This window comes from Urocitellus parryii, chromosome X (genome assembly GCF_045843805.1).
Source record: "Urocitellus parryii isolate mUroPar1 chromosome X, mUroPar1.hap1, whole genome shotgun sequence".
Taxonomy (NCBI): Eukaryota; Metazoa; Chordata; class Mammalia; order Rodentia; family Sciuridae; genus Urocitellus; species Urocitellus parryii.
Genome location: NC_135547.1, coordinates 4,229,307 through 4,249,735, shown reverse-complemented (window position 1 = coordinate 4,249,735; position 20,429 = coordinate 4,229,307). Strand labels below are relative to the sequence as shown.

The following is a 20,429-nucleotide window of genomic DNA, read 5'->3' as shown; positions in this document are numbered from 1 at the left end:
AGAGGATCCAGCTAAATAGGTGCCACATTCCTGATCCTAGGCAAATGAGAATGAAGTGAATACAAAATCATTTTAATTCACTAAACTTATGGTAATTGGAGCAGAAAACATTTATTAGAACTCAACCTTGAATACACATCTTTTTAACATTCCATGTGATGAAATGAGAAGGTGCTTAGAGAACTTCTGTTGCACACCCAAGTATAATAGGTGACTCAAGAAAAGTAAACAATACAAATGTAATCAATACAAAAGAAAAAAAGGCTGGGGATGTGGCTCAGTGGTTGAGTACTCCTGAGTTCAATCCCCAGTATCAAAAAGGAAAAAAAAAAAAGGATGGCATAGCCAAGAAATTAGAAAAAAGGAAAGGTATAACACATTGATAAGAGGATGAACACACCTGGAAGACATAATATTTTTAAATTTGGAAGCACTGAAACACTCAAAATACATGAATCAAAAAGTGGTAGAGGTAAAAGGAGAAATAAATAATGAAAAATAATGACAGAAAAAATTAGGGGAATTTGCAAACATCACTACTGACTAAAATAAATAAAAATGATTATAAAAAGGGAATACTATTAACAAAAGTATGCCAATAAATTGGTAGCCTAAATGAAATGCACAAAATCTTGAAAGATACACACTACTGAAAATAACTCAGGGAGAAATATAAAGTCTGAATAGACAAGTAAACAGAACTAGGGGCTGGGGATATGGCTCAATGGTAGAAAGCTTGCCTAGCGTGCATTAGACCCTGGGTTCAATCATCAGCACCACAAAAAAAATCAAGTAAATAAAACTAATTATCAAAAACTTTAATGAATAAAAGCCCAGGACCATATGGCTTCACTGGTGAATTGTACAAAACATTTAAAGGACAAATAGCAATCTTTCTACAAGTCTTCCAGAAAACAGAAGATATACTTTCAAATTCATTCAACGAGACTAGCATAACTCTAATGCCAAAACCAGACAAAGACATCTTAAGAAAAACTGCAGACCTCTATTATGAATACAGATGCAAAAATCTACAAAAAATACCAGCACGTCAAATCCAACAAAAAAAGAGTTATATTCCATTTAATTTTTAAAGGATCAAAAGCAGTTCAATGAAGGAATAGTCTTTTAAATAATGGTGTTGGGAGTAATTAGAAATTCATATGCACGGGAAAAAAAACAGAAAATCGATGGAACCTGGGAATAGACAAAGAGTCCTAGTTCTTAGACATGGTATCAAAAGCATAATCCAGGGCTGAGGTTGTGGCTCAGTGGTAGAGCACTTGCCCAGCATGTGTGAGGCACTGGGTTTGAATCTCAGCACCACATGTAAATAAATAAAACATAAAGGTCCATTGACAACTAACAAAATGATTTAAAAAAGTATTATCCATAAAAGGAAAAGCTGATATGCTGGATATCATCAAAATTTAAAATGTCTGCTCTACAAAAGTCCTTGTTAAAAGATTGAAAAGATAAGCTACAAAATAGGAAAAAACATTTGCAAAACACTTCTGACTGAAGACTTGTGTCTAGAATACTTAAAGAGATCTCAAAACTCAATAGTAAGAAAAACAAAAAACTCCAATTTATGTTATTATGTATGGTTTTTAATGTCATTTACATGGATTGGTTAATAGTTGTTTTTTTTAGTTTAAGTTCTTAGATGATACATATTGATTCATAATGATCCATGTTAACAAAAGCTCTTAAGATCAATAATTAGGCTGGGGTTGTGGCTCAGTGGCAGAGCACTTGCCTAGCATGTGTGAAGCACTGGGTTTGACCCTTAGCACTGCATAAAAATAAACAAATAAAAAAAAGATATGCTATTCATCTACAACTACAAAAAAAAAGTAAAAAAAAAAAAAAAACAAAGATCGAGGCTGGGGTTATGGCTCAGTGGTAGAGAGCTCGCCTCACATGTGCAAGGCCCTGGGTTCGATCCTCCGCACCACATATAAATAAATAAATAAATAGATAGATAGATAGATAGATAGATAGATAGATAGATAGATAAATAATAAAGATATTGTGTACAAGTACAAAATATATATATATAGAGAGAGAGAGAAACAAAGATCAATAGTTTAGGAAATACTAAGACTAAATTGTTGGGGCATGATTGTATATTAGGGTTCTCTTGGTATTTGAAGTGTCCTAGTTTCACAAGAGGATCACTGGGACACAGGGCAGAATCCTGCATGGAGCTATGCCACAGGCCAGTGGTTCCAACCAGTTAAGAGTTATCTCTTCCCCCTGCACTTGGTTTCCTATGGCCATCATCTCGATCACCCAAAGCATCAGACAAATCAAAATCACCTTTCCAAACATAAAGGAAACAAGCAAGTGATTAACAATGGGGTGCAAGACTCCAAAAAAAGCAAAACAACACCCATGGATTCAACTGATCAGCACTAACAATGAGTTAAGAAAATAGAAACTGAAAATGAAATCTCTGTATACAGACACTGATAATGAAAATACCCACAGGATGGAGCAAGTTCCTACTTTCTGATTCTGCAGTATACTGATGTTGAAATTAATTTAGATTCTTACAGATGCTTTGCTTTGGCCAGCAGGTGGATCATTTTAATGGCATACTCACTGATTGCAGGCATTAACCAAGATTCAAAACCAGATGTGCAAAGTCCATGAACTGGACAATTAAAAGGGGGGACACAGTCAATCAATGGAAGGGTAACTGATGTGATACAGCAATCTGTATACGGGGTAAAATTGGGAGTTCATAACCCACTTGAATCAAACTGTGAAATATGATGTATTAAGAACTATGCAATGTTTTGAACGACCAACAATAAAAAAAATTAAAAAAATTAAAAAAATAAAAAAAGAACACACGGAAAAAAAAAAAAAAACAGTAGATTGCTTGCTTAGCATGTGCAAGACCATGGATTCCCTCTCCAGTACCAATATACAAATAATACTTAAAATTAAACTGACTAAGGACATGGAAAAAAAAGGGGGGGGGGACACAGCCAGGTGTGGTGGTGCACACCTGTAATCCCTGTGGCTCGGGAGGCCGACGCTGAAGGAGCGGGAGTTTACAGCCAGCCTCAGCAGTGAGGCTCTTGTGGCTCAGTGGTTGAGTGTCCTGGGTTCAATCCCTTGTACCAAAAAAAAAAAAAAAAACAAGACCACATGGTCACAAAATACCCCTTTGAATCTGGAAATGTGAAGACATGATGTTAACTCATGCAGTGACTCTCTTAGATCGTCACTGTCTCTTTGAAAGGAAAGTAGCTCTCCACTGAATGGAAGGTATCAGCATGTCTCCTGAAAGTACTGTAAACAAGTTATCAATGGAGGCAGTGACTAAGTCTGTGATCCCCAAAGCCAAGCTTTTCTTTAAATCACTGAAGATGTCCAAATGGCAAAATGGTCCAACTAAAGAAAGGTTCAAACAATTACAGGAAAGAGTCATTACAGAAATACTGAGTTCCAAAATCCTTTCCTAAAAGGTAAGCCCATAAAATAAATCCCATTACAAAATGTTCTCTCTGCCTGAAAAAAAAAAAAAAAAAGTCTGATGGGCTTCATAAAGCCTAACCAATTACAAATACATTTTCTCTGATTTTAGAAAATTAAATGGTTGAATAAGGGAAGAAATACAAATGCATTTTTTTCTGTAAAATTTCCATGGCAGAACTTTTCATAAAACACACAGAAAGCCCAATGATCAGCTAGGTATGCACACTTTACTAAGTTAAACCCAGTTTTTAGACAAAAGCCTTGGTTGACTTTGCACACATGGGGAAAAATGTACACTTAGCTTATTTGGGCAGTGCTCCAAGGGGGTCCACCAGGGCCCTAATTACTGCCATCCTCAGAGCAGCCAGTTACCTGCAGGATATGCTGGAGCTCTGGTTGTTCCTGGCCTCCTGGTTGTAGTAGTGGTGAGGTGGTCCCATCTCTCTAGAAGGGGTAGAAAGGACATCAAGGAGAGCATATTTAGTAACCAAACACAGCAACTACTTCATGGCTTGCAGTAAGTAACCTTGCATTAGTCCCTGAGAGCACCAAACCTTTGTTCTACACTGTCAACCTGGCACTTTAACCATAGACAATACTGCTCAGGGACAAGCTGGGGTTATGTTCCTAGTGAAATATGGAAGTATTCCATAGATTGAAAGTAGTCAAGGGCTGAGGTTGTAGCTCAGTGATAAAGCACTTGTCTTGCACTCGTAGGGCCCTGGGTTTGATCCTCAGCACCACATAAAAATAAATATAATAAAGATATTGTGTCCATCTACAAGTAACATATATATTTTTTAAAAGAAAATAGTCAAAACACATGAATGAAATATTTTATTAAGTATGCTTACCATTAGAAATATTAGGATTTTAAAATTATTTATATCATTCACAAGAATTACATGATGTGCATAAATTTTCCAATAATTTCTTTTCACAGAAATCAAAACTATGATGCCTGTTTCCCTACTGTCAAAAGAAGAAGAGGAAAAGAAACAATCAGTGAGGTGAATAGAGAGCCTACAGAATGGCAGCAAATTTTTACCACATGCACACACATTAGATAGAGCACTAATCTCTAGAATATATAGAGCTCAAAAATCTGAACACCAAAAAAATAAATAAATAAATAATGCAATCAATAAATGGGCCAAGGAACTGAACAGGCACTTCTCAGAAGATGATATACAATCAATGAATATATGAAAAAATGTTCAACATCTCTAGCAACTAGTCTAAGATTTCATTTCACTCCCGTCAGAATGGCAGCTATTAAGAATACAAACAATAATAAGTGTTGGTGAGGATGTGGAGAGAAAGGCACACTCATAAATTGCTGGTGGGACTGCAAATTGGTACAACCAATCTGAAAAGCAGTATGGAGATTCCTTGGAAAACTTGGAATAGGACCACCATTTCACCCAGCTATCCCACTCCTCTGTTTATACCCAAAGAACTTAAAAACAGCATACTATAGTGACGCTCAATTCACAGTAGTTCAATTCACAATAGCTAAATTGTGGAATCAACCTAAATACCCCTCAGTAGATGAATGGATAAAGAAACTGTGGTATACTATATACACAATGGAATATTACTCAGCATTAAAAGAGAATAAAATCATGGCATTTGCAGGTAAATGGATGGAGTTGGAGAATATTATGCTAAGTGAAGTTAGCCAATCCCAAAAAAACAAATGCTGAATGTTTTCTCTGATATGAGGATGCTGATCCATAGTGGGGAAGGAAGGGGGAGCATGGGAGGAATGGAGGAACTTTGGATAAGTCAATGGGGAGGGAGGGAGGAGAAGGGAGGGAGTAGAATGGTAGAATGAGATGGACATCATTACCCCAAGTACATGTATGAAGATATGAACCGAGTGACTCTGTACAACGAGAGACATGAAAAATTGTGCTCTATACATATTCTATGAATTGAAATGCATTCTGCTGTCATATATAACAAATTAGAATAAATAAATGAATTTTTAAAAAGAAGTAGAGGAAATCAGTGCTCTATCTGATATGCATGTAGTAAAGATGTTCTCCTGGTCTGTGAACTCTCTTTTCATATTGTTTCCTTTGCTGAGATGAAGCTTTTTAGTTTGAATCCATCCCATTTATTGATTCTTGATTTTACTTTTTGTAGTTTAGAAGTCTTGTTAAGGACATCAGGACCTAATCCAATATGATGGAGATTTGGACCTACTTTTTCTTCTATTAGGCACAGAGTCTTTGGTCTAATTCCCAGGTCCTTGATCCACTTTGAGTTGAGTTTTGTGCATGGTGAGAGATAGGGGTTTAATTCAATTTTGATGCATACAGATTTCTAGTTTTCCCAGCACCATTTGTTAAAGAGGCTGTCTTTCCATCAGTGTATGTTTTCAGCGCCTTTGTATAGTATGAGATAACTGTATTTGTGTGTGTTTGTCTCTGTGTCTTCCATTCTGTACCATTGGTCTACATGTCTAGTTTTATAGTGACACAACCATATCAATATTTATAGTGGCTCAATTCACAACAGCTAAACTGTGGAAACAATCTAGATGCCTTTCAATCAATCAAAGAATGGATAAAGAAACTGTGATATATATACACAATGAAATATTACTCAGCATTAAAAGAGAATAAAATTATGATATTTGAGGTAAATTGATGGAATTGGAGAAGATCATGCTAAGCAAAGTAAGCAAATCCTAAAAAAAACAAAAGCTGAATGTTCTCTCTGGTAAGTGGATGCTGATCCATAATGGGGGGGGGGGTGCATGGGAAGAATGTAGAAATTTTGATTGGGCAATGGGGAGGGGGAGGGGAGGTGGCATGGGGGCAGGAAAAGATGGTGGAATAAAATGGACATCAATACCCTAAATACATATATGACTGCACATATGGTGCAAATCTACATCATGTACAACAAGAGAAAGGAAAAGTTGTTCTCCGTTTGTGTACAATGAATCAAAATGCATTCTGCTGTCATGTATAACTGATTGGAACAAAGAAAAGAATAGGAAAGAAAGAAGTAGAGTAATGTGAAAGGCAGACACAAAACAAGTTCAGCTTTGTATACAGCAAGTACTTTGTTGTTTGTTTTCTAAGTACTTTACTTAGAAAACAAACAACAAAAATAGAAATAAGTTGTGAGAAAAGAATGGAAAAGGATATATTGCATAAACAATAGTAAGAGAGCTAGTGTAGCTGTACTAATACCAAAAGTATTTTCAGAGTCAGATTGACATTTGTAGTGATTACAGGGTGAATTCAACAGAGAGATAAAATAATCTTAAATATATATGCACCTAAAACCATCTCAAAATGCATGAAGCAAAATACGATAATACCGAAAGGAAGACTAGATAATTTAACATTAACAGAGATTTCAATACACTCTTTTCAATTATAGAAGCAACAATGAGGCCGAAAAAGAAAATCCTAATTAGAATAAGATATATTCCATCCTTGTATAAGTATATCAAATAGATTGCACTGTCATCTATAACTAAAATAACCAGTTTTAAGAAAGGACTTGAACAACTGTATAAACTAAATAGACCTAGTAGTTATCATGAAATAAACCAACTGGGAACAGAACATACATTTCCTCAAGTGTATATGAAACATTTTCCAAGACCAACCTTATCTAAATGACAAAACAAGCCTCAATAAATTTTTTGTGGTGCTGGGAATCAAACCCAGGGCCTTGCACATGCTAGAAAAGTGCTTTACCACTGAGCTCCATCCCCAGCACTGTCTCAAATGAAATCATATGAATTATGGATTGAAATAATATGAATTATGTTCTTCAAACATAATGGAATAAAATTAGAAATCAATAACAGAAGGGCATTTGGGAAATTAACAATTATATGGAAATTAAAGAGCACAGTTCTGGATAACGAAAAATAGGTCCAGGAAAAATTCAAAAGGGAAATTATAAAAATACTTTAAGAACAAAAATGAAAACATATTAAAACTTTTGTGTTTTAATGAAAGCAGTGCTCAGAAATTTATAAATTTGTTCTCAAACTTCCAAAAAATACAAGAGAAGGGAATATTCCCTAGGTCATTCTATGAAACCAGTAGTACCACAATACCCAAGTCAGACAAATACACCACAATAAATCTACAGACCTAGAACCCTTATAGATACAAAGGCAAAAATTCTCAACAAAATACAAGTAAACCAAATCTAGTAGTATATTAGGATTACACATGATGACCAAGAGGAAACAGGAACACAAGGGTGGCATAACATAATAAAATCAGTTAAGGTAATGTTCTATAGTGATAGAATTGAAAAAAACACACGATCATCTCACTAGATATGGTAAAGGCATCTGATGAAAGTCAACACTGTTTCATGACAAAACATTCAATAAACTATAAATAAAAGGGGATTCTCTCAACTTGATAAAGGCATCTATAAAGAATTTATAAATGAATGCATAAGCTAAATGTTAAATACTGAAAACTTTCCTCCTAGAAACAGTCACAAGACAAGACTGTCCATTCTCATCACTTATATTCAACATTATAGTAAAAGTTCTATCCAGGGCCATTAGTTAAGATTTAAAAAAAAAGCCCATCATCCATATTGAAAATAACTAACTCCAACTGTTTCTAAAAACAAATGACAATCTTACCTATAGAAAACTGTAAAGAATCTGGGCTGGGGTTGTGGCTCGGTGGTAGAGCCTCGCCTAACACGTGTGAAGCACTGGGTTCGATCCTCAGCACCAAGTAAAAGTAAATAAATAAAATAAAGGTATTGTGTCCATCTACAACTAAAAAAAATTAAATTAAATTTTAAAAATCCAGGGTCTCACACATGTGAGGCAAGCGCTCTACCACTAGGTTCGATCCTCCGCACCACATAAAAAAAATAAACAAGTGAAATAAAGGTGTTGTGTCCAACTACAACTAAAAAATAAATATTTTTTTAAAAAAGAAAACCCTAAAGAATCTACATAAAAATATGTTAAAATGATTAAGCTAATTAATAAGTGAGCTCAGCAAAGTTGCAAAATACAAATCAATTCATACAATATGCATTAATAAACAGAAGTTAATACCTCTATTTTTAACTCTTTATGAAAATCTTGCTTCTAATTTTATTTACCTTTTATATGTGAACCTATTATAATCAAAGTAATCTTTAGTTTTGCTGCTTTAAAAAAAGTCCTGTTTTACAAATTAGAATAAAAAATAATTTAAAAAGTCCTATTCTGTGAAAGAAAGGGCAAAAAATAAAATTAAAATCAGTTGTATTCCTATACACTAGCAATGATCAATTCAGGAAGGAAAATAAGAACTTAATTCCATTTATAATAACAATTAAGAAAACTCATAGAAATAACTTTAACCAAGGAAGTGTAAGGACATATACACTAAAAGCTATAAAACATAAATAAGAAAAAAATTAAAGATGACCTAAAAATAGAATAAAATACCAGAAGAGTCAATATTGTTAACCTGGCAAAATTTCCCAAATTAACCTGCAGGCCCTTATATCATATATAAAAATTAACTTAAAATGGATCAAAGACCTAAATGTAAGAGCTAAAACCATGAAACTCTTAGAAGAAAACACAGGAGTAAATCTTCATGACCTTCAATTAGGCAATGGATACTTTAACAGCCAAAGCATGAGCAACAAATGAGAAAATGAGAGGTTAAACAAGTACAAAGATATAGTAAGAATTAGTTCAGGTGTCCTATGGCACAAAAGGGTAACTATAGTCTATGACAAATAACTAGAAGAGACCCAAGTTTCTAATGTACATAAAGATAAATGTTTTAAGCCAGGTGCAGTGATGCATGCCTGTAATCCCAGCAGCTCAGGAGGCTAAGGCAGGAGGATCATGAGTTCAAAGCCAGCCTCAGTAACTTACTGAGTAACTTACTGAGTTACTGAGTAACTTACTGAGGCTGTAAGTAACTCAGTGAGACCCTGTCTCTAAATAAAATGTTTTAAAAAAGGGCTGGGGATGTGGTTCAGTGGTTAAGTGCCCCTGGGTTCAATCCCCAGTACCAAAACAAGATAAATGTTTTAGATGCAAATGCTATTATCCTGATTTGATCACTATAAATTTTATAACATGTACTGATTTATTGTAATATACCCTATAAATATGTATACATGTTAATTCAATTTTTTAAAAACAAAAAACAGGTAAATTAAACTTCATCAAAATTAAAAAAAAAAAAACTTTTGTACATCTAAAGGACATCATAAAGAAAGTTAAAAGAACCTATAAAATGGGAGAAATCTTTACAAATCCTACTTGATCTATGCATGAAGATTCAATCTTCAGTGAAATGCAAATGAAAACAACAAGGCTCCACCTAATGCCATTAAGATGGCTTTTAAAACCTGGGCAGATGATATGCAGCCAGGTGCAGTGACACATACCCCCCATCAGCTCTGGAGGCTAAGGCAGAAGGATCACGAGTTCAAAGCCAGCCTCAGCAAAAGCGAGGTGCTAAGCAACTCAGTGAGACCCTGTCTCTAAATAAAATACAAAATAGGGCTGGGGATGTGGCTCAGTGGTCCAGTGCCCATGAGTTCAAACACTGGTACAAAAAAAAAATTGTATGCACTTGTGAATATGTCAAAATGATCCCCACTGTTATGTATAACTATAATGCACTAGTAAAAACAATTTTTAGAAAATCAAAAAATAGGGCTGGGATTGTGGCTCAGGGGTAGAACACTCGCCTAGAAAGGGCAGGGCCCGGGTTCGATCCTCAGCACCACATAAAAATAAAGGCATTGTGTTGTGTCCATCTACACCTAAAATATAAATGTTTTTAAAAAAAGAAGAGAAAGAAAGAAAACCAGGATGTGGAGAAACTGCAACCATCATACATTGCTTATGGGAATGTATAATGACTTAGCCAATGTAGAAAACACTTTGGCAGTTCCTAAAATAGTTAAGCACAGATGAACCAGCTTGTCCACTCCTAAGTATATTTGCCAAAAGATTTAAATAGGGGTTCAAACAAACATATATAAATAGCATGTTGACCATAATATAATTCCTAAACAGCCAAGATGTGGAAACAGCCAAAGATCCATTAAACAATGAATAAACAAATAACGTATATGCACACAATCCATATTACTCAGGCACAAAAAGAAACAAAGTATTGAGTCATCCCTTGGTATCTGTGAGTGACTGGTTTCAGGACCCTCTCCCACCCTTGAATAAAATGGCATAGTATTTGCATGTAACCTACATACCTATTCTTGTATATGTGAAATAATCTCTACATTATTTATAAAACCTAATATAAGGTGAATGTTAAATAAATAGTTGTTTCATCATATTATTTAAGGAATAAAGGCCAAAAAAGTCTATACCTGTTTAGTAAAAACACTATTTTTCCTTGAGTATTTTGATAATAAGTTACACTGAAACCATGGATGTGTCTCCAAAACATTATGTTACATGGAAGAATTCAGATACAGAAGGTCACACGGATGTGTAGGTTTGATTTAATGAGAATATATCTTGAGAAATGTGTCACTGAACAATTTCGTCATTGTGAAAACAACACAGAGTGTACTTACACAAACCTAAATTATACAGCCTCCTACACACCTAGGCAGCCTGGTATTCTGAGGCTACAAACCTAAATGTAGACTACACTCTAAAATAACTATTAAAAGTATAGTGAACACATAAACCAACAACATAATTATTTATTATCAAATATAATGTGCTGTACATAATTTTAAGTGCAATATGTTATGCTATGACATTAAGATATTAGTAAGCAATTGAAATTTTTCAGCTCCCTGAAAATCCTATGAGACTATGAGACTACTGTCATTGTATATGTGGTCTGTGGTTGACCAAAACATCTTTACATGATACATGACTGTATATGAAATATTCAAAATAGACTGAATTCACAGACACAAAAAGCAAGTGGGTGGTTACTTTGGACTGGAACAAGGGAGGAATGAGGAGAGTCTGGTTAACAGAACCTTATTTCACTGCAAAAGCACTGCCAGCATATTATCATATATTCATGAGTATTCTACTCATCCTAATCTTTCACCAAAGACAGTATGGTAATAAATGACTTTTAAATAATACTGGCACAATTTTTAAGAAGTTTCACATAATGGTCACACTCCACTTTTTTTCAGAAATTAAAAATGGCATAACATCTGTGACAATTATGCTGTGAAATACATTAAGAGATTTTACTCTGGAATAGAGAAATATTTTGGAACTAGATAGACATAGTGATTATACAACATTGTCTATTCTAGAATGCCACTGAATTCTTAACTTTAAAATGCGTATCAAAGAGAGGTAGAATGGGGCACACCTGTAACCCCTGCTACTCAGGAGCCTCAAGCAGGACAATCTCAAGTTCAAAGCCAGCCTGGCAACTTGGTTAGATCCTGTCTCGAAATTACAAATTAAAAAAAAAATTGAAAGGCTGGGGTTGTAGCTTGATGGTAGAGTGTTTACCTACCATGGGCAGGGCACTGGGTTCAATCTTCACTACCACAAGAAATAAATAAGTTATTGAATTAAATGAAATAGTTAATTTTATTAAAAGAAAAAAGTATCAGATATATAGGATAAATAAGTCTAGAGATCTAATATACAAGATGAGGACAATAGTTAATAAAATTCTACTATATTAGGGATTTTGCTAAGGGAAATTTTGCTAAGTTAGCACATCCATTATCTCACAACAAAGTGAGATGATGGATGTGGTAACTTGGCTCACTACAGTAACTATTTTACTATCAGTACACATATTATAATATTGTTGTATAACTCACACACAAAAATTATTCAAAAATTAAACAAAATGACTAATGTTATTATATGAATTATAACTCAATATTTTTTTGAAAAAGTGGGAATGGTAAAGGAGACCATAGCATAACTGCATGCACCATCTCTCACAGTTCAGCTTTAGTAACAGGCTTATATGGAAGTGGTTGATAACAGAGTTTTCTTAATTTGCTCAAACGTGCATGCTACTCTGCAGGAAGCTTTGTATACCATTCCACATACATCCATGTGAACACTACACTAGTGCATGGATTTTTAAAATATATTTTTTAGTTGTTGATGGAATTTTTTTTTATTTATATGTGGTGCTGAGAATTGAACTCAGTGCCTCACACATTCTAGGCGAGCTCTCTACTGCTGAGCCACAACCCTAGCCCACCACATAGATTTTTATGGCAAAAGAAACACATTGATAATCTGTTGCTAGTTTTTATTTCTATGCATATATATTTTATTTATCTGTTTATTTTGTATCAGGGATTCAATCCAGGGGTGCTTAACCACTGAGTCACATCCCCAGTGCTTTTTTTGTATTTTATTTAGAGACAGGATCTCACTAAATTGCTTTGGGACTCACTAAGTTGCTGAGGTTTGGTTTGAATTTGCAATCTTCCTGCCTCAGTCTCCTGAGTCACTGGGATTACAGGCATACACTCTCATGCCCCACTACACATATAATACATGCTCATGATAGATTGAGAGATGACTTTCTAATGTAAAATAAAGAAGTGTAGTTTATCTTTCTTGATGTATATTTATATTATAGTGATGTGCAAAGGCAGGAAAAAAGAGTTGCATTATTGAAATCATTATTTGGACAACTTTTAGGAAAGCAATTGTCACTTATGTATATATTAGTTTAAAATTTGAATGACTCAAACAGCTTTTGTGTAAAATTATTGCTTTATCTGTCTTTAAAAAATCAACTATCAGTCAACAGATACATAGATAAATAAAATGTGGTACATATCCACAATGGAGTTTTATTCAGCCATAAAGAAGAATGGAATTATGGTATTTGCTGGTAAATGGATGGAACTGGAGAACATCATGCTAAGTGAAATAAGCCAGACTCAGAAAGTCAAGGGTCATATGTTTTCTCTCAAATGTGGAAGCCAGAGAGATAAAAAAAAAAAAGGAGGGGGGAATGGGGGAGAGTCTCATGAAAGTAAAGGGAGTAAAGTAAGAGATCAGGGACAGGGGAGGAGCTGTAGAAAAGGGAAGATACTGGAGAATGAAATTGATTAATTGCATACAGAAATATGTCACAATGAATCCCATTATTATGTGATAATTATAATACACCAAGAAAATTTTAAAAATTAATTGATCATACACATGAACATTTAATTTTGGGGCTCTGAATTGTGTTCCATTTATCTACACTATGCTAGTACCAAAGTATAATTATGGTAGTTTTGTAGAGTTCTGCCCTGCCAAGCTACAGTCTATAGAAAATTCTTGTTCCTCTGAAGACCTGTAGGTGCCGCTTCAAGAGAGGTTGGTTCTTAAATGCACGTGGAACCAGTTACTCTGTCAGAGTCAGAGCCTGTAATGATGTAGAACATGAGTTTGGAATTATGTGCTTTTAAAGAAACTATTAACTACAGATTTTCTGTTGTATATTGTCATGAGTCTTTGAATGGGATTTTTTGTCATCCATAATTAAGATGAAGAGAGTCTAGGGCTGGGGATGTGGCTCTAGCGGTAGCGCTCGCCTGGCATGCGTGTGGCCCGGGTTCGATCCTCAGCACCACATACAAACAAAGATGTTGTGTCCACTGAAAACTAAAAAAAATAAAATATTAAAATTCTCTCTCTCTCTCTAAAAAAAAAAAAGAGAGAGAGAGTCTAACTATTCATCAAGAACTCTAAGAATAGTAGGTCAACTTCTTCAAAGCATTAAGGTCCTAAAAATTTTAAAAAAAACTATTTCTATGATATCTTTCTCAAAATTAAAGCTTTAAAATTTCTTGGCTGCTCAGCAAATGCTTCCAGCATCAAGGCAATCCTATCTGGAGCGATTCTCTATAATAAGGTGCTGCAACCAATACAGTAAACAAAAACGGTAGAATCATCTTGCTGTGGTTTAATGATAGTGCTTGCTATGGTCTGAAGTTTTGTGTGTCCCCAAAATTTCATGTTGAAATCTAACCCAAACAGTGATGGTATTAAAAAGTGGGGCTTTTTGGGATTGATTAGGTATGAGGGCTCTGACCTTATAAATGGCACTTGGGCCCTTGTAAAAGAAGCTTGAGGCAGCCAATTTGTCCCTTGTACCACTTGAGGACAACAATAGAAGGCACTATTTATGAAGCAAAGAGAAGACTTCACCGGACATCAAATGTGCTGATGTCTTGATCTTAGATTTCCTAACCTCCAGAACTGTGATAAGTAAATTTCTGCTTTTAAAATAAACTACCTAGTCCAAGATGTTTTGCTACAATAAACCAAATATACTAAGACAGGGACCATGGCATTCCTAGGAAACAAGGACACTCACAAAAAGTCACATTTTTTACATTTTTGTTTTGTTTTGTTGTGTTGTGTTTTGAGATAGGGATTCACTATGTAGTCCAAACTGACCTTGAACTTCTGGCTCAAGTTATCCTCCCACCTGTTTCCCAAATTGCTGGGACTTTTAAAAGCACAAACAATTGGGCCCACATCATAAAAAGTTTTTATTTCTCAAAAGCAGACATGTATTACTCCAGGAGAACTGAAGACTGAGTAGGGGACAAAATTGTGAAAGCAACTCAGATGAACCTTGAAAACATTACACTATGTGAAAGATGCCAGAAATAAAGTCCACAAAAAGAATGATTCCATTAATATCCAGAATAGGGAAATCCACAGAAACACAAAGAGATTAGTGGTTGCTTCAGGGTGAAGGGTGGGAACGGGAAGAATCAGGGGATTGGTGATGACAAGTAAAGGGTTACCATAGGGGCTGGGGCTGTAGCTCAGTGCCAAAGTGCTTGCCTCGCATGTGTGAGGCACCGGGTTCGATCCTCATACCACATAAACATAAATAAAGATACTATATGTTCATCTACAACTAAATAAATCTTAAAAAAAAAAACGGTTAACATAGTTTGAAGATGTCCTCCAAAGCTCACATGTTTTGGTCCCCAATACAGCAATGCTGACAAGAAGGATCTTTAGAAATGAAGGGGTTGGGCTGGGGATGTGGCTCAAGCGGTAGCACGTTTGCCTGGCAAGTGCAGGGCGCTAGGTTCGATCCTCAGCACCACATGAAAATAAAAAAATAAAGATTTTGTGTCCACCGAAAACTAAAAAATAAATATTAAAAAAAATTCTCTCTCTCTCTCTCTCTCTCTCTCTCAAAAAAAAGAAAAAGAAATGATAGGGTCATGAGGGCTCTGACCTCATGAGGGTCTTACTGAAATAATGGTCATTGCAGGAGTGGCTTTGTTACAAAAACAAGGTCTGACTTGCTTTGTCTCTCCATGCCATGATGCAGCAAGAAGCCTTCCCCAGATTCTAGCACCATGCTCCTACACTTCCCAGCCCACAGAACCATGAACCAAACCAGCCTTTATCTTGTATGAACGACCCAGTCTGTGCATTCAGTTACAGCCATAGAAAATGAAGTAACATAGGGTACAGGGCTTATTTTTTATGATATGGTGAAAACATTCCAAAATTGACTGATGGCTGGAAAAGTAAGTGGGGATAGAGTGCTTGCTTCGTATGTGCAAAGCCCAGGATTCCATTCCTAGCACTACAGAAAAGAAGAGAAAATGACAACAGTCATGGTTGCACAATCCTATGAGTACACTAAAAGCATTGTACATGTTGAAATGGGTAAATTTTATGGAATATGAATTATATGCCAATAAAGCTATTCAAAAATCCTTAAGGAGCTTCCCCTTACACCTACAATAAAAGTCACCACCATGCCCTATGAGATCCTGTATGATTTGTTCCCTGACATCTTCTCTATGCTTTCTCCAACTCTCTCCACATTCCAGCCACACAGGCTGCGTTCCAGGTCGGAGTAAGCCCAGCACTTTTCTACCAGGTTCTCATGCCTGATCCCTTAGCCTCGAAGGCTTTTTCCCCAATCTGCATGGCTCCTTGCACATCACCTCTCTTCAGAGAACCTTTGCCACTGTATCTAAAGGAGCTGCTCCTTATCACCTCTTTGGGCCCCCACCATCACATCATCCTGAAATTATTTTAGGTACTTTCTGTGTCCTCCTGGAGAAAGTAGCTTCATAAGGGCAGTGACCTTTTCCACAGTATATGCCTAACACCTAGGACTGTGCTTGGCAGCAAGCAGGTACACATTAAGCATTGATGAATGAATAGACAGAGGTCACTGACAAGGGTACCCCAAACTAGGTGGTTCATGAATTTTTTTAAACAAGAGAAGGAATGCACAATGTACAAATGAGAACATTCTCCATAGGATAAATGACTGGACCAAGGACAACTGAACAGGCCTATGTCTTTGAAATGTCAACTACATGAAATGTAAGGTAAGGTAGAAAACAAAAGGTGGCAGCATAATGTGGTCCTAAGGGCTGTCTTTCAACAACAGACATGACATTTCGTGGCGCTAAGAGTTCCAGACACACTGGCTGATGGGTACCTAAGACTCAGATTAGATGGTCTGGCACATGACTCAGAAGGGGGTATTAGTATTGAAAAGTCCCTATTAGGGGCTGGGGTGTAACTCAGTGATACAGCACCTGCCTAGCATGCACAGGCTTGGGTTCAATATCTAGCACCATATAAAAAGGCCCCATTAAAAAATAATAAGTTTATTAATTTGGAGTCTGTTTATACTTATCATTTCTTGTCCTGTTACTTTTAGAAATGTTTAATGATTTCATTAAAATCAACATTATCAATAAATTATTTATTTTCCTGGGAATCAAAGAGGCCACTCACATGCATAAGACTGTGTGCATGCTCAGGAAACACCTAAGAACACTCTAACCTCTTACCTCACATCACATGCAAACATTAACTTCTAAGAGATATATAGTTTTTTAGGTTTATCATCCTTCAGAGTTGATTTTTGTGTGTGGTATAAGGTAAAGGTCCAACTTCATTCTTTTGCATATGGATAGCCAGTTGTCCCGGCGCCATTTGATGGAGATTGTTCTTTGCCCTTTGAATGATCTTGGCATTTGTGTAAAAACAAATTAACTGGCCATAGATGTCAGGGTTTATTTCTAGACTCTCAATTCTAGTCCACAGATCTCTAAATCTGTCTTTTTACCCATACCACAATACTTTGAATATTGTACATTTTGCATTAAGTTTTGAAGATTTTGAGTCACCTGAATTTCCATATGAATTTTTGAATCAGCTTTTTCATTTCTGCAAAATGTCCAGCTGGAATCTTGGCAGGAACTGTGTTGAGTCTATCAGTTGATTTAGGCAGGTATGTGTGTTCTTTGGGTATGCTTGCCCAATCACAGTCACTCACTCCAACCAAGCCAGTCAAAGAACAACAATGGCTAACACTTGTCATTCACCTTGTTCCAAGTACTGTGCTGAATGCTTCACGTGATCATCTCATCTAATCCTTACAATTATCCCAGGAGGCAGGGATTATTATTATTATTATTATTATTATTATTATTATTATTATTAGATGAGGAAACTGAGATGCAGAGAAATCACTTGACTTATACAAGGTGACAGTCAATTAATGGCAGAGGCTGGGTTCAGACCTAGGAAGGGTCTCACTCCAGAGCCCCCAACTTTCTCAACACAGAATATACAAAGAAATCCTCTAAACTCATTTTGAAAAGATGAGTAGCCAGCAGAAAGATGGGGAAAGGATGTGAACAGACAGTTCATCAAAGAGGAAAATGCAACTGGCCAATAAATATGTAATATGATGCTCTATCGTACTATAATCAGGGGATTGCATAATAAACAATGAGATATTGTTTTGTCTATCATATTTGGAAAATATTGATAAGAAAAATCTAGTGTTGTTGTAGCAGGTCTGAGAAAATAGGTCTTATTGCAACAATATCAGTGGCAATACATAATAGCACACCCACTTTGGAATACAATTTGACAAAATTTACTAAGATGTAAAATACACACACACTTTGCCCTAGCAGTTTCATTACACATAGGTACAAAGGACATAGACAAGAATGTTCACTGTAGCCCTATTTGTAATTGTGTAAAAAGGGGGAAAAAACTACATATCTGCCAGTGAATAAATGTCATTATTGGCCATGGCCAAATCCATACTACTGGAACGCTAGTTCTAAGAGGCACCAGTCTGTGCTCTATCTCCCCAGTGCCTAAAACAAGAACTGTCACAGAGGTGGCACTCAGATGTTTGCTGAATGCATACTGTAACATACGAAGCAGCAGTCAAAAACAAAATATATATGTACATATGAAAAAGCCCTGCACATGTAATGAAAACAAAAAAATACCAACTAATCTTTAGAAAAATGTTTATAGAATAAATTGACAGAACAGCACAAAAAAACTAACATACTCCACAGCCTACTGTAGTTCCCTCTTGGGGACATTCTTAGATTTTCTCAACAAAGGACTTTACGTATTTTAAAAATAATATAATTTCTAGTCATGCTTAACCTGATTAAGTGTAATATAGACTACCTATTGTTATTCTTGAGGGTATATATATTCTGAGTGGGTAGTCCCTATTAATCACTACTGTTTGGTTTTAATAGTTTGATTTACTACTCACGCTTTACTGAGGAAGTTTCTTTCAGTGCATCCTCCAGATTAAAATCATCAGAGTCCCCAGATCCTAAAAAGGAAAAGAGAATTTAAAAATTTAACTATCTTTGCATGAAACAAAATAATACTGAAATATTTTCTTGATATAGTAATTTCTCTTTAGAAAATAAAGGGATAAGAAAGGTAAGTCTCTACAAATGAAAACCAATAGTGAGAATAATATGCTTATATTAAACAAAATAGACTTTAAGTCTAATACTATAAAAACAGACAAAGAACAATGCTAATTAACCAAGGAGTTACAATGACTCTAATATATATGCAACCAACATTAGAACATCTCAATTTTTATGGGAAATATTAATAGATATGAAGAGGCTGTAATACAAAAATAGGAGACCCCACTTTTGACATTGGACAGATGAAGTAAACAGAAAATCAATAGGGAAACATTGGATTGAAACTACATATTAGATCAAATAGATCCAACAATATTATAGAACATTCCATCCAATAGCAAAAAAAAAAAAAAAAAATACACATTCTTCTCAAATGCACACAGAATTTTCTCCAGGACAGATCACACATTAGGATACTAAACAAGTTCAAACACATCCAAGAAGACTGAAATCATATCAAGTATCTCTTCTGACCACAAGTGAATGAAACTACAAATCAATAATGGTAGCAATCTTGGAGAACTCACAAATAGACAAAAATTAAACAATATGCTCCTAACTAATCAATAGGTCAAATAAGAAATCAAAAGGAAAATTAAAATGTATCTTGAGACAAAGAAAAGAGGAAACACAGCCCATCAAAACTTATGGGGTGAAGAAAAACCAGTGCAGTTAAGCAAGAAAAAGAAATAAAAGGCATTCATATACGAAATGAAGAACAGATAAATTCAGTAGGATTATCGGTTACAAAATAAACACAAAAATATCAGTCACATTTCTATATACTCCAAATAAGTTTTTGTTTGTTTGGGGGTGGCGGTTGTACTGGAGATTGAACCCAGAGGTACTTTACCAGTGAGTCACACCCCTGACCTTTTTTTTTTTTTTTTTGAGGTGGGGGTTACTGGAGATTGAACTCAGGGGCACTCAACCACTGAGCCACATCCCCAGCCCTATTTTGTATTTTATTTAGAGACAGATCTCACTGAGTTGCTTAGCACCTTGCTTTTATATAGGCTGGCTTTGAACTTATGATACTCCTGCCTCAGCCTCCTGAGCTGCTTGTATTACAGGCATGTGCTAGCGCACCTGGCATCCTGGCCTTTTTAATTTTTAGACAGGGTCCTACTACATTGGTTGTGGCCTCACTGATTTGCTGGGACTGGCCTCAAATTCTAAATCCTCCTGCCTCAGCCTCCCAAGTCAATGGGATTATAAGC

At 35.6% G+C, this 20,429-nt stretch overlaps 1 protein-coding gene across 1 annotated transcript in view; it reads right to left on the bottom strand.

The window, feature by feature from the left end:
• Cd99l2 (CD99 molecule like 2) overlaps nt 1-20,429 on the bottom strand; it is a 109,733-nt gene that overhangs the window by 34,063 nt on the left and 55,241 nt on the right. The window contains exons 2-3 of the mRNA XM_026403521.2: nt 19,038-19,100; nt 3,865-3,936 (exon numbers count right to left, since the gene is read on the bottom strand). Of these exons, the coding sequence (XP_026259306.1) occupies nt 3,865-3,936; nt 19,038-19,100 (135 nt within the window). The remainder of the gene's footprint in view (nt 1-3,864; nt 3,937-19,037; nt 19,101-20,429) is intronic.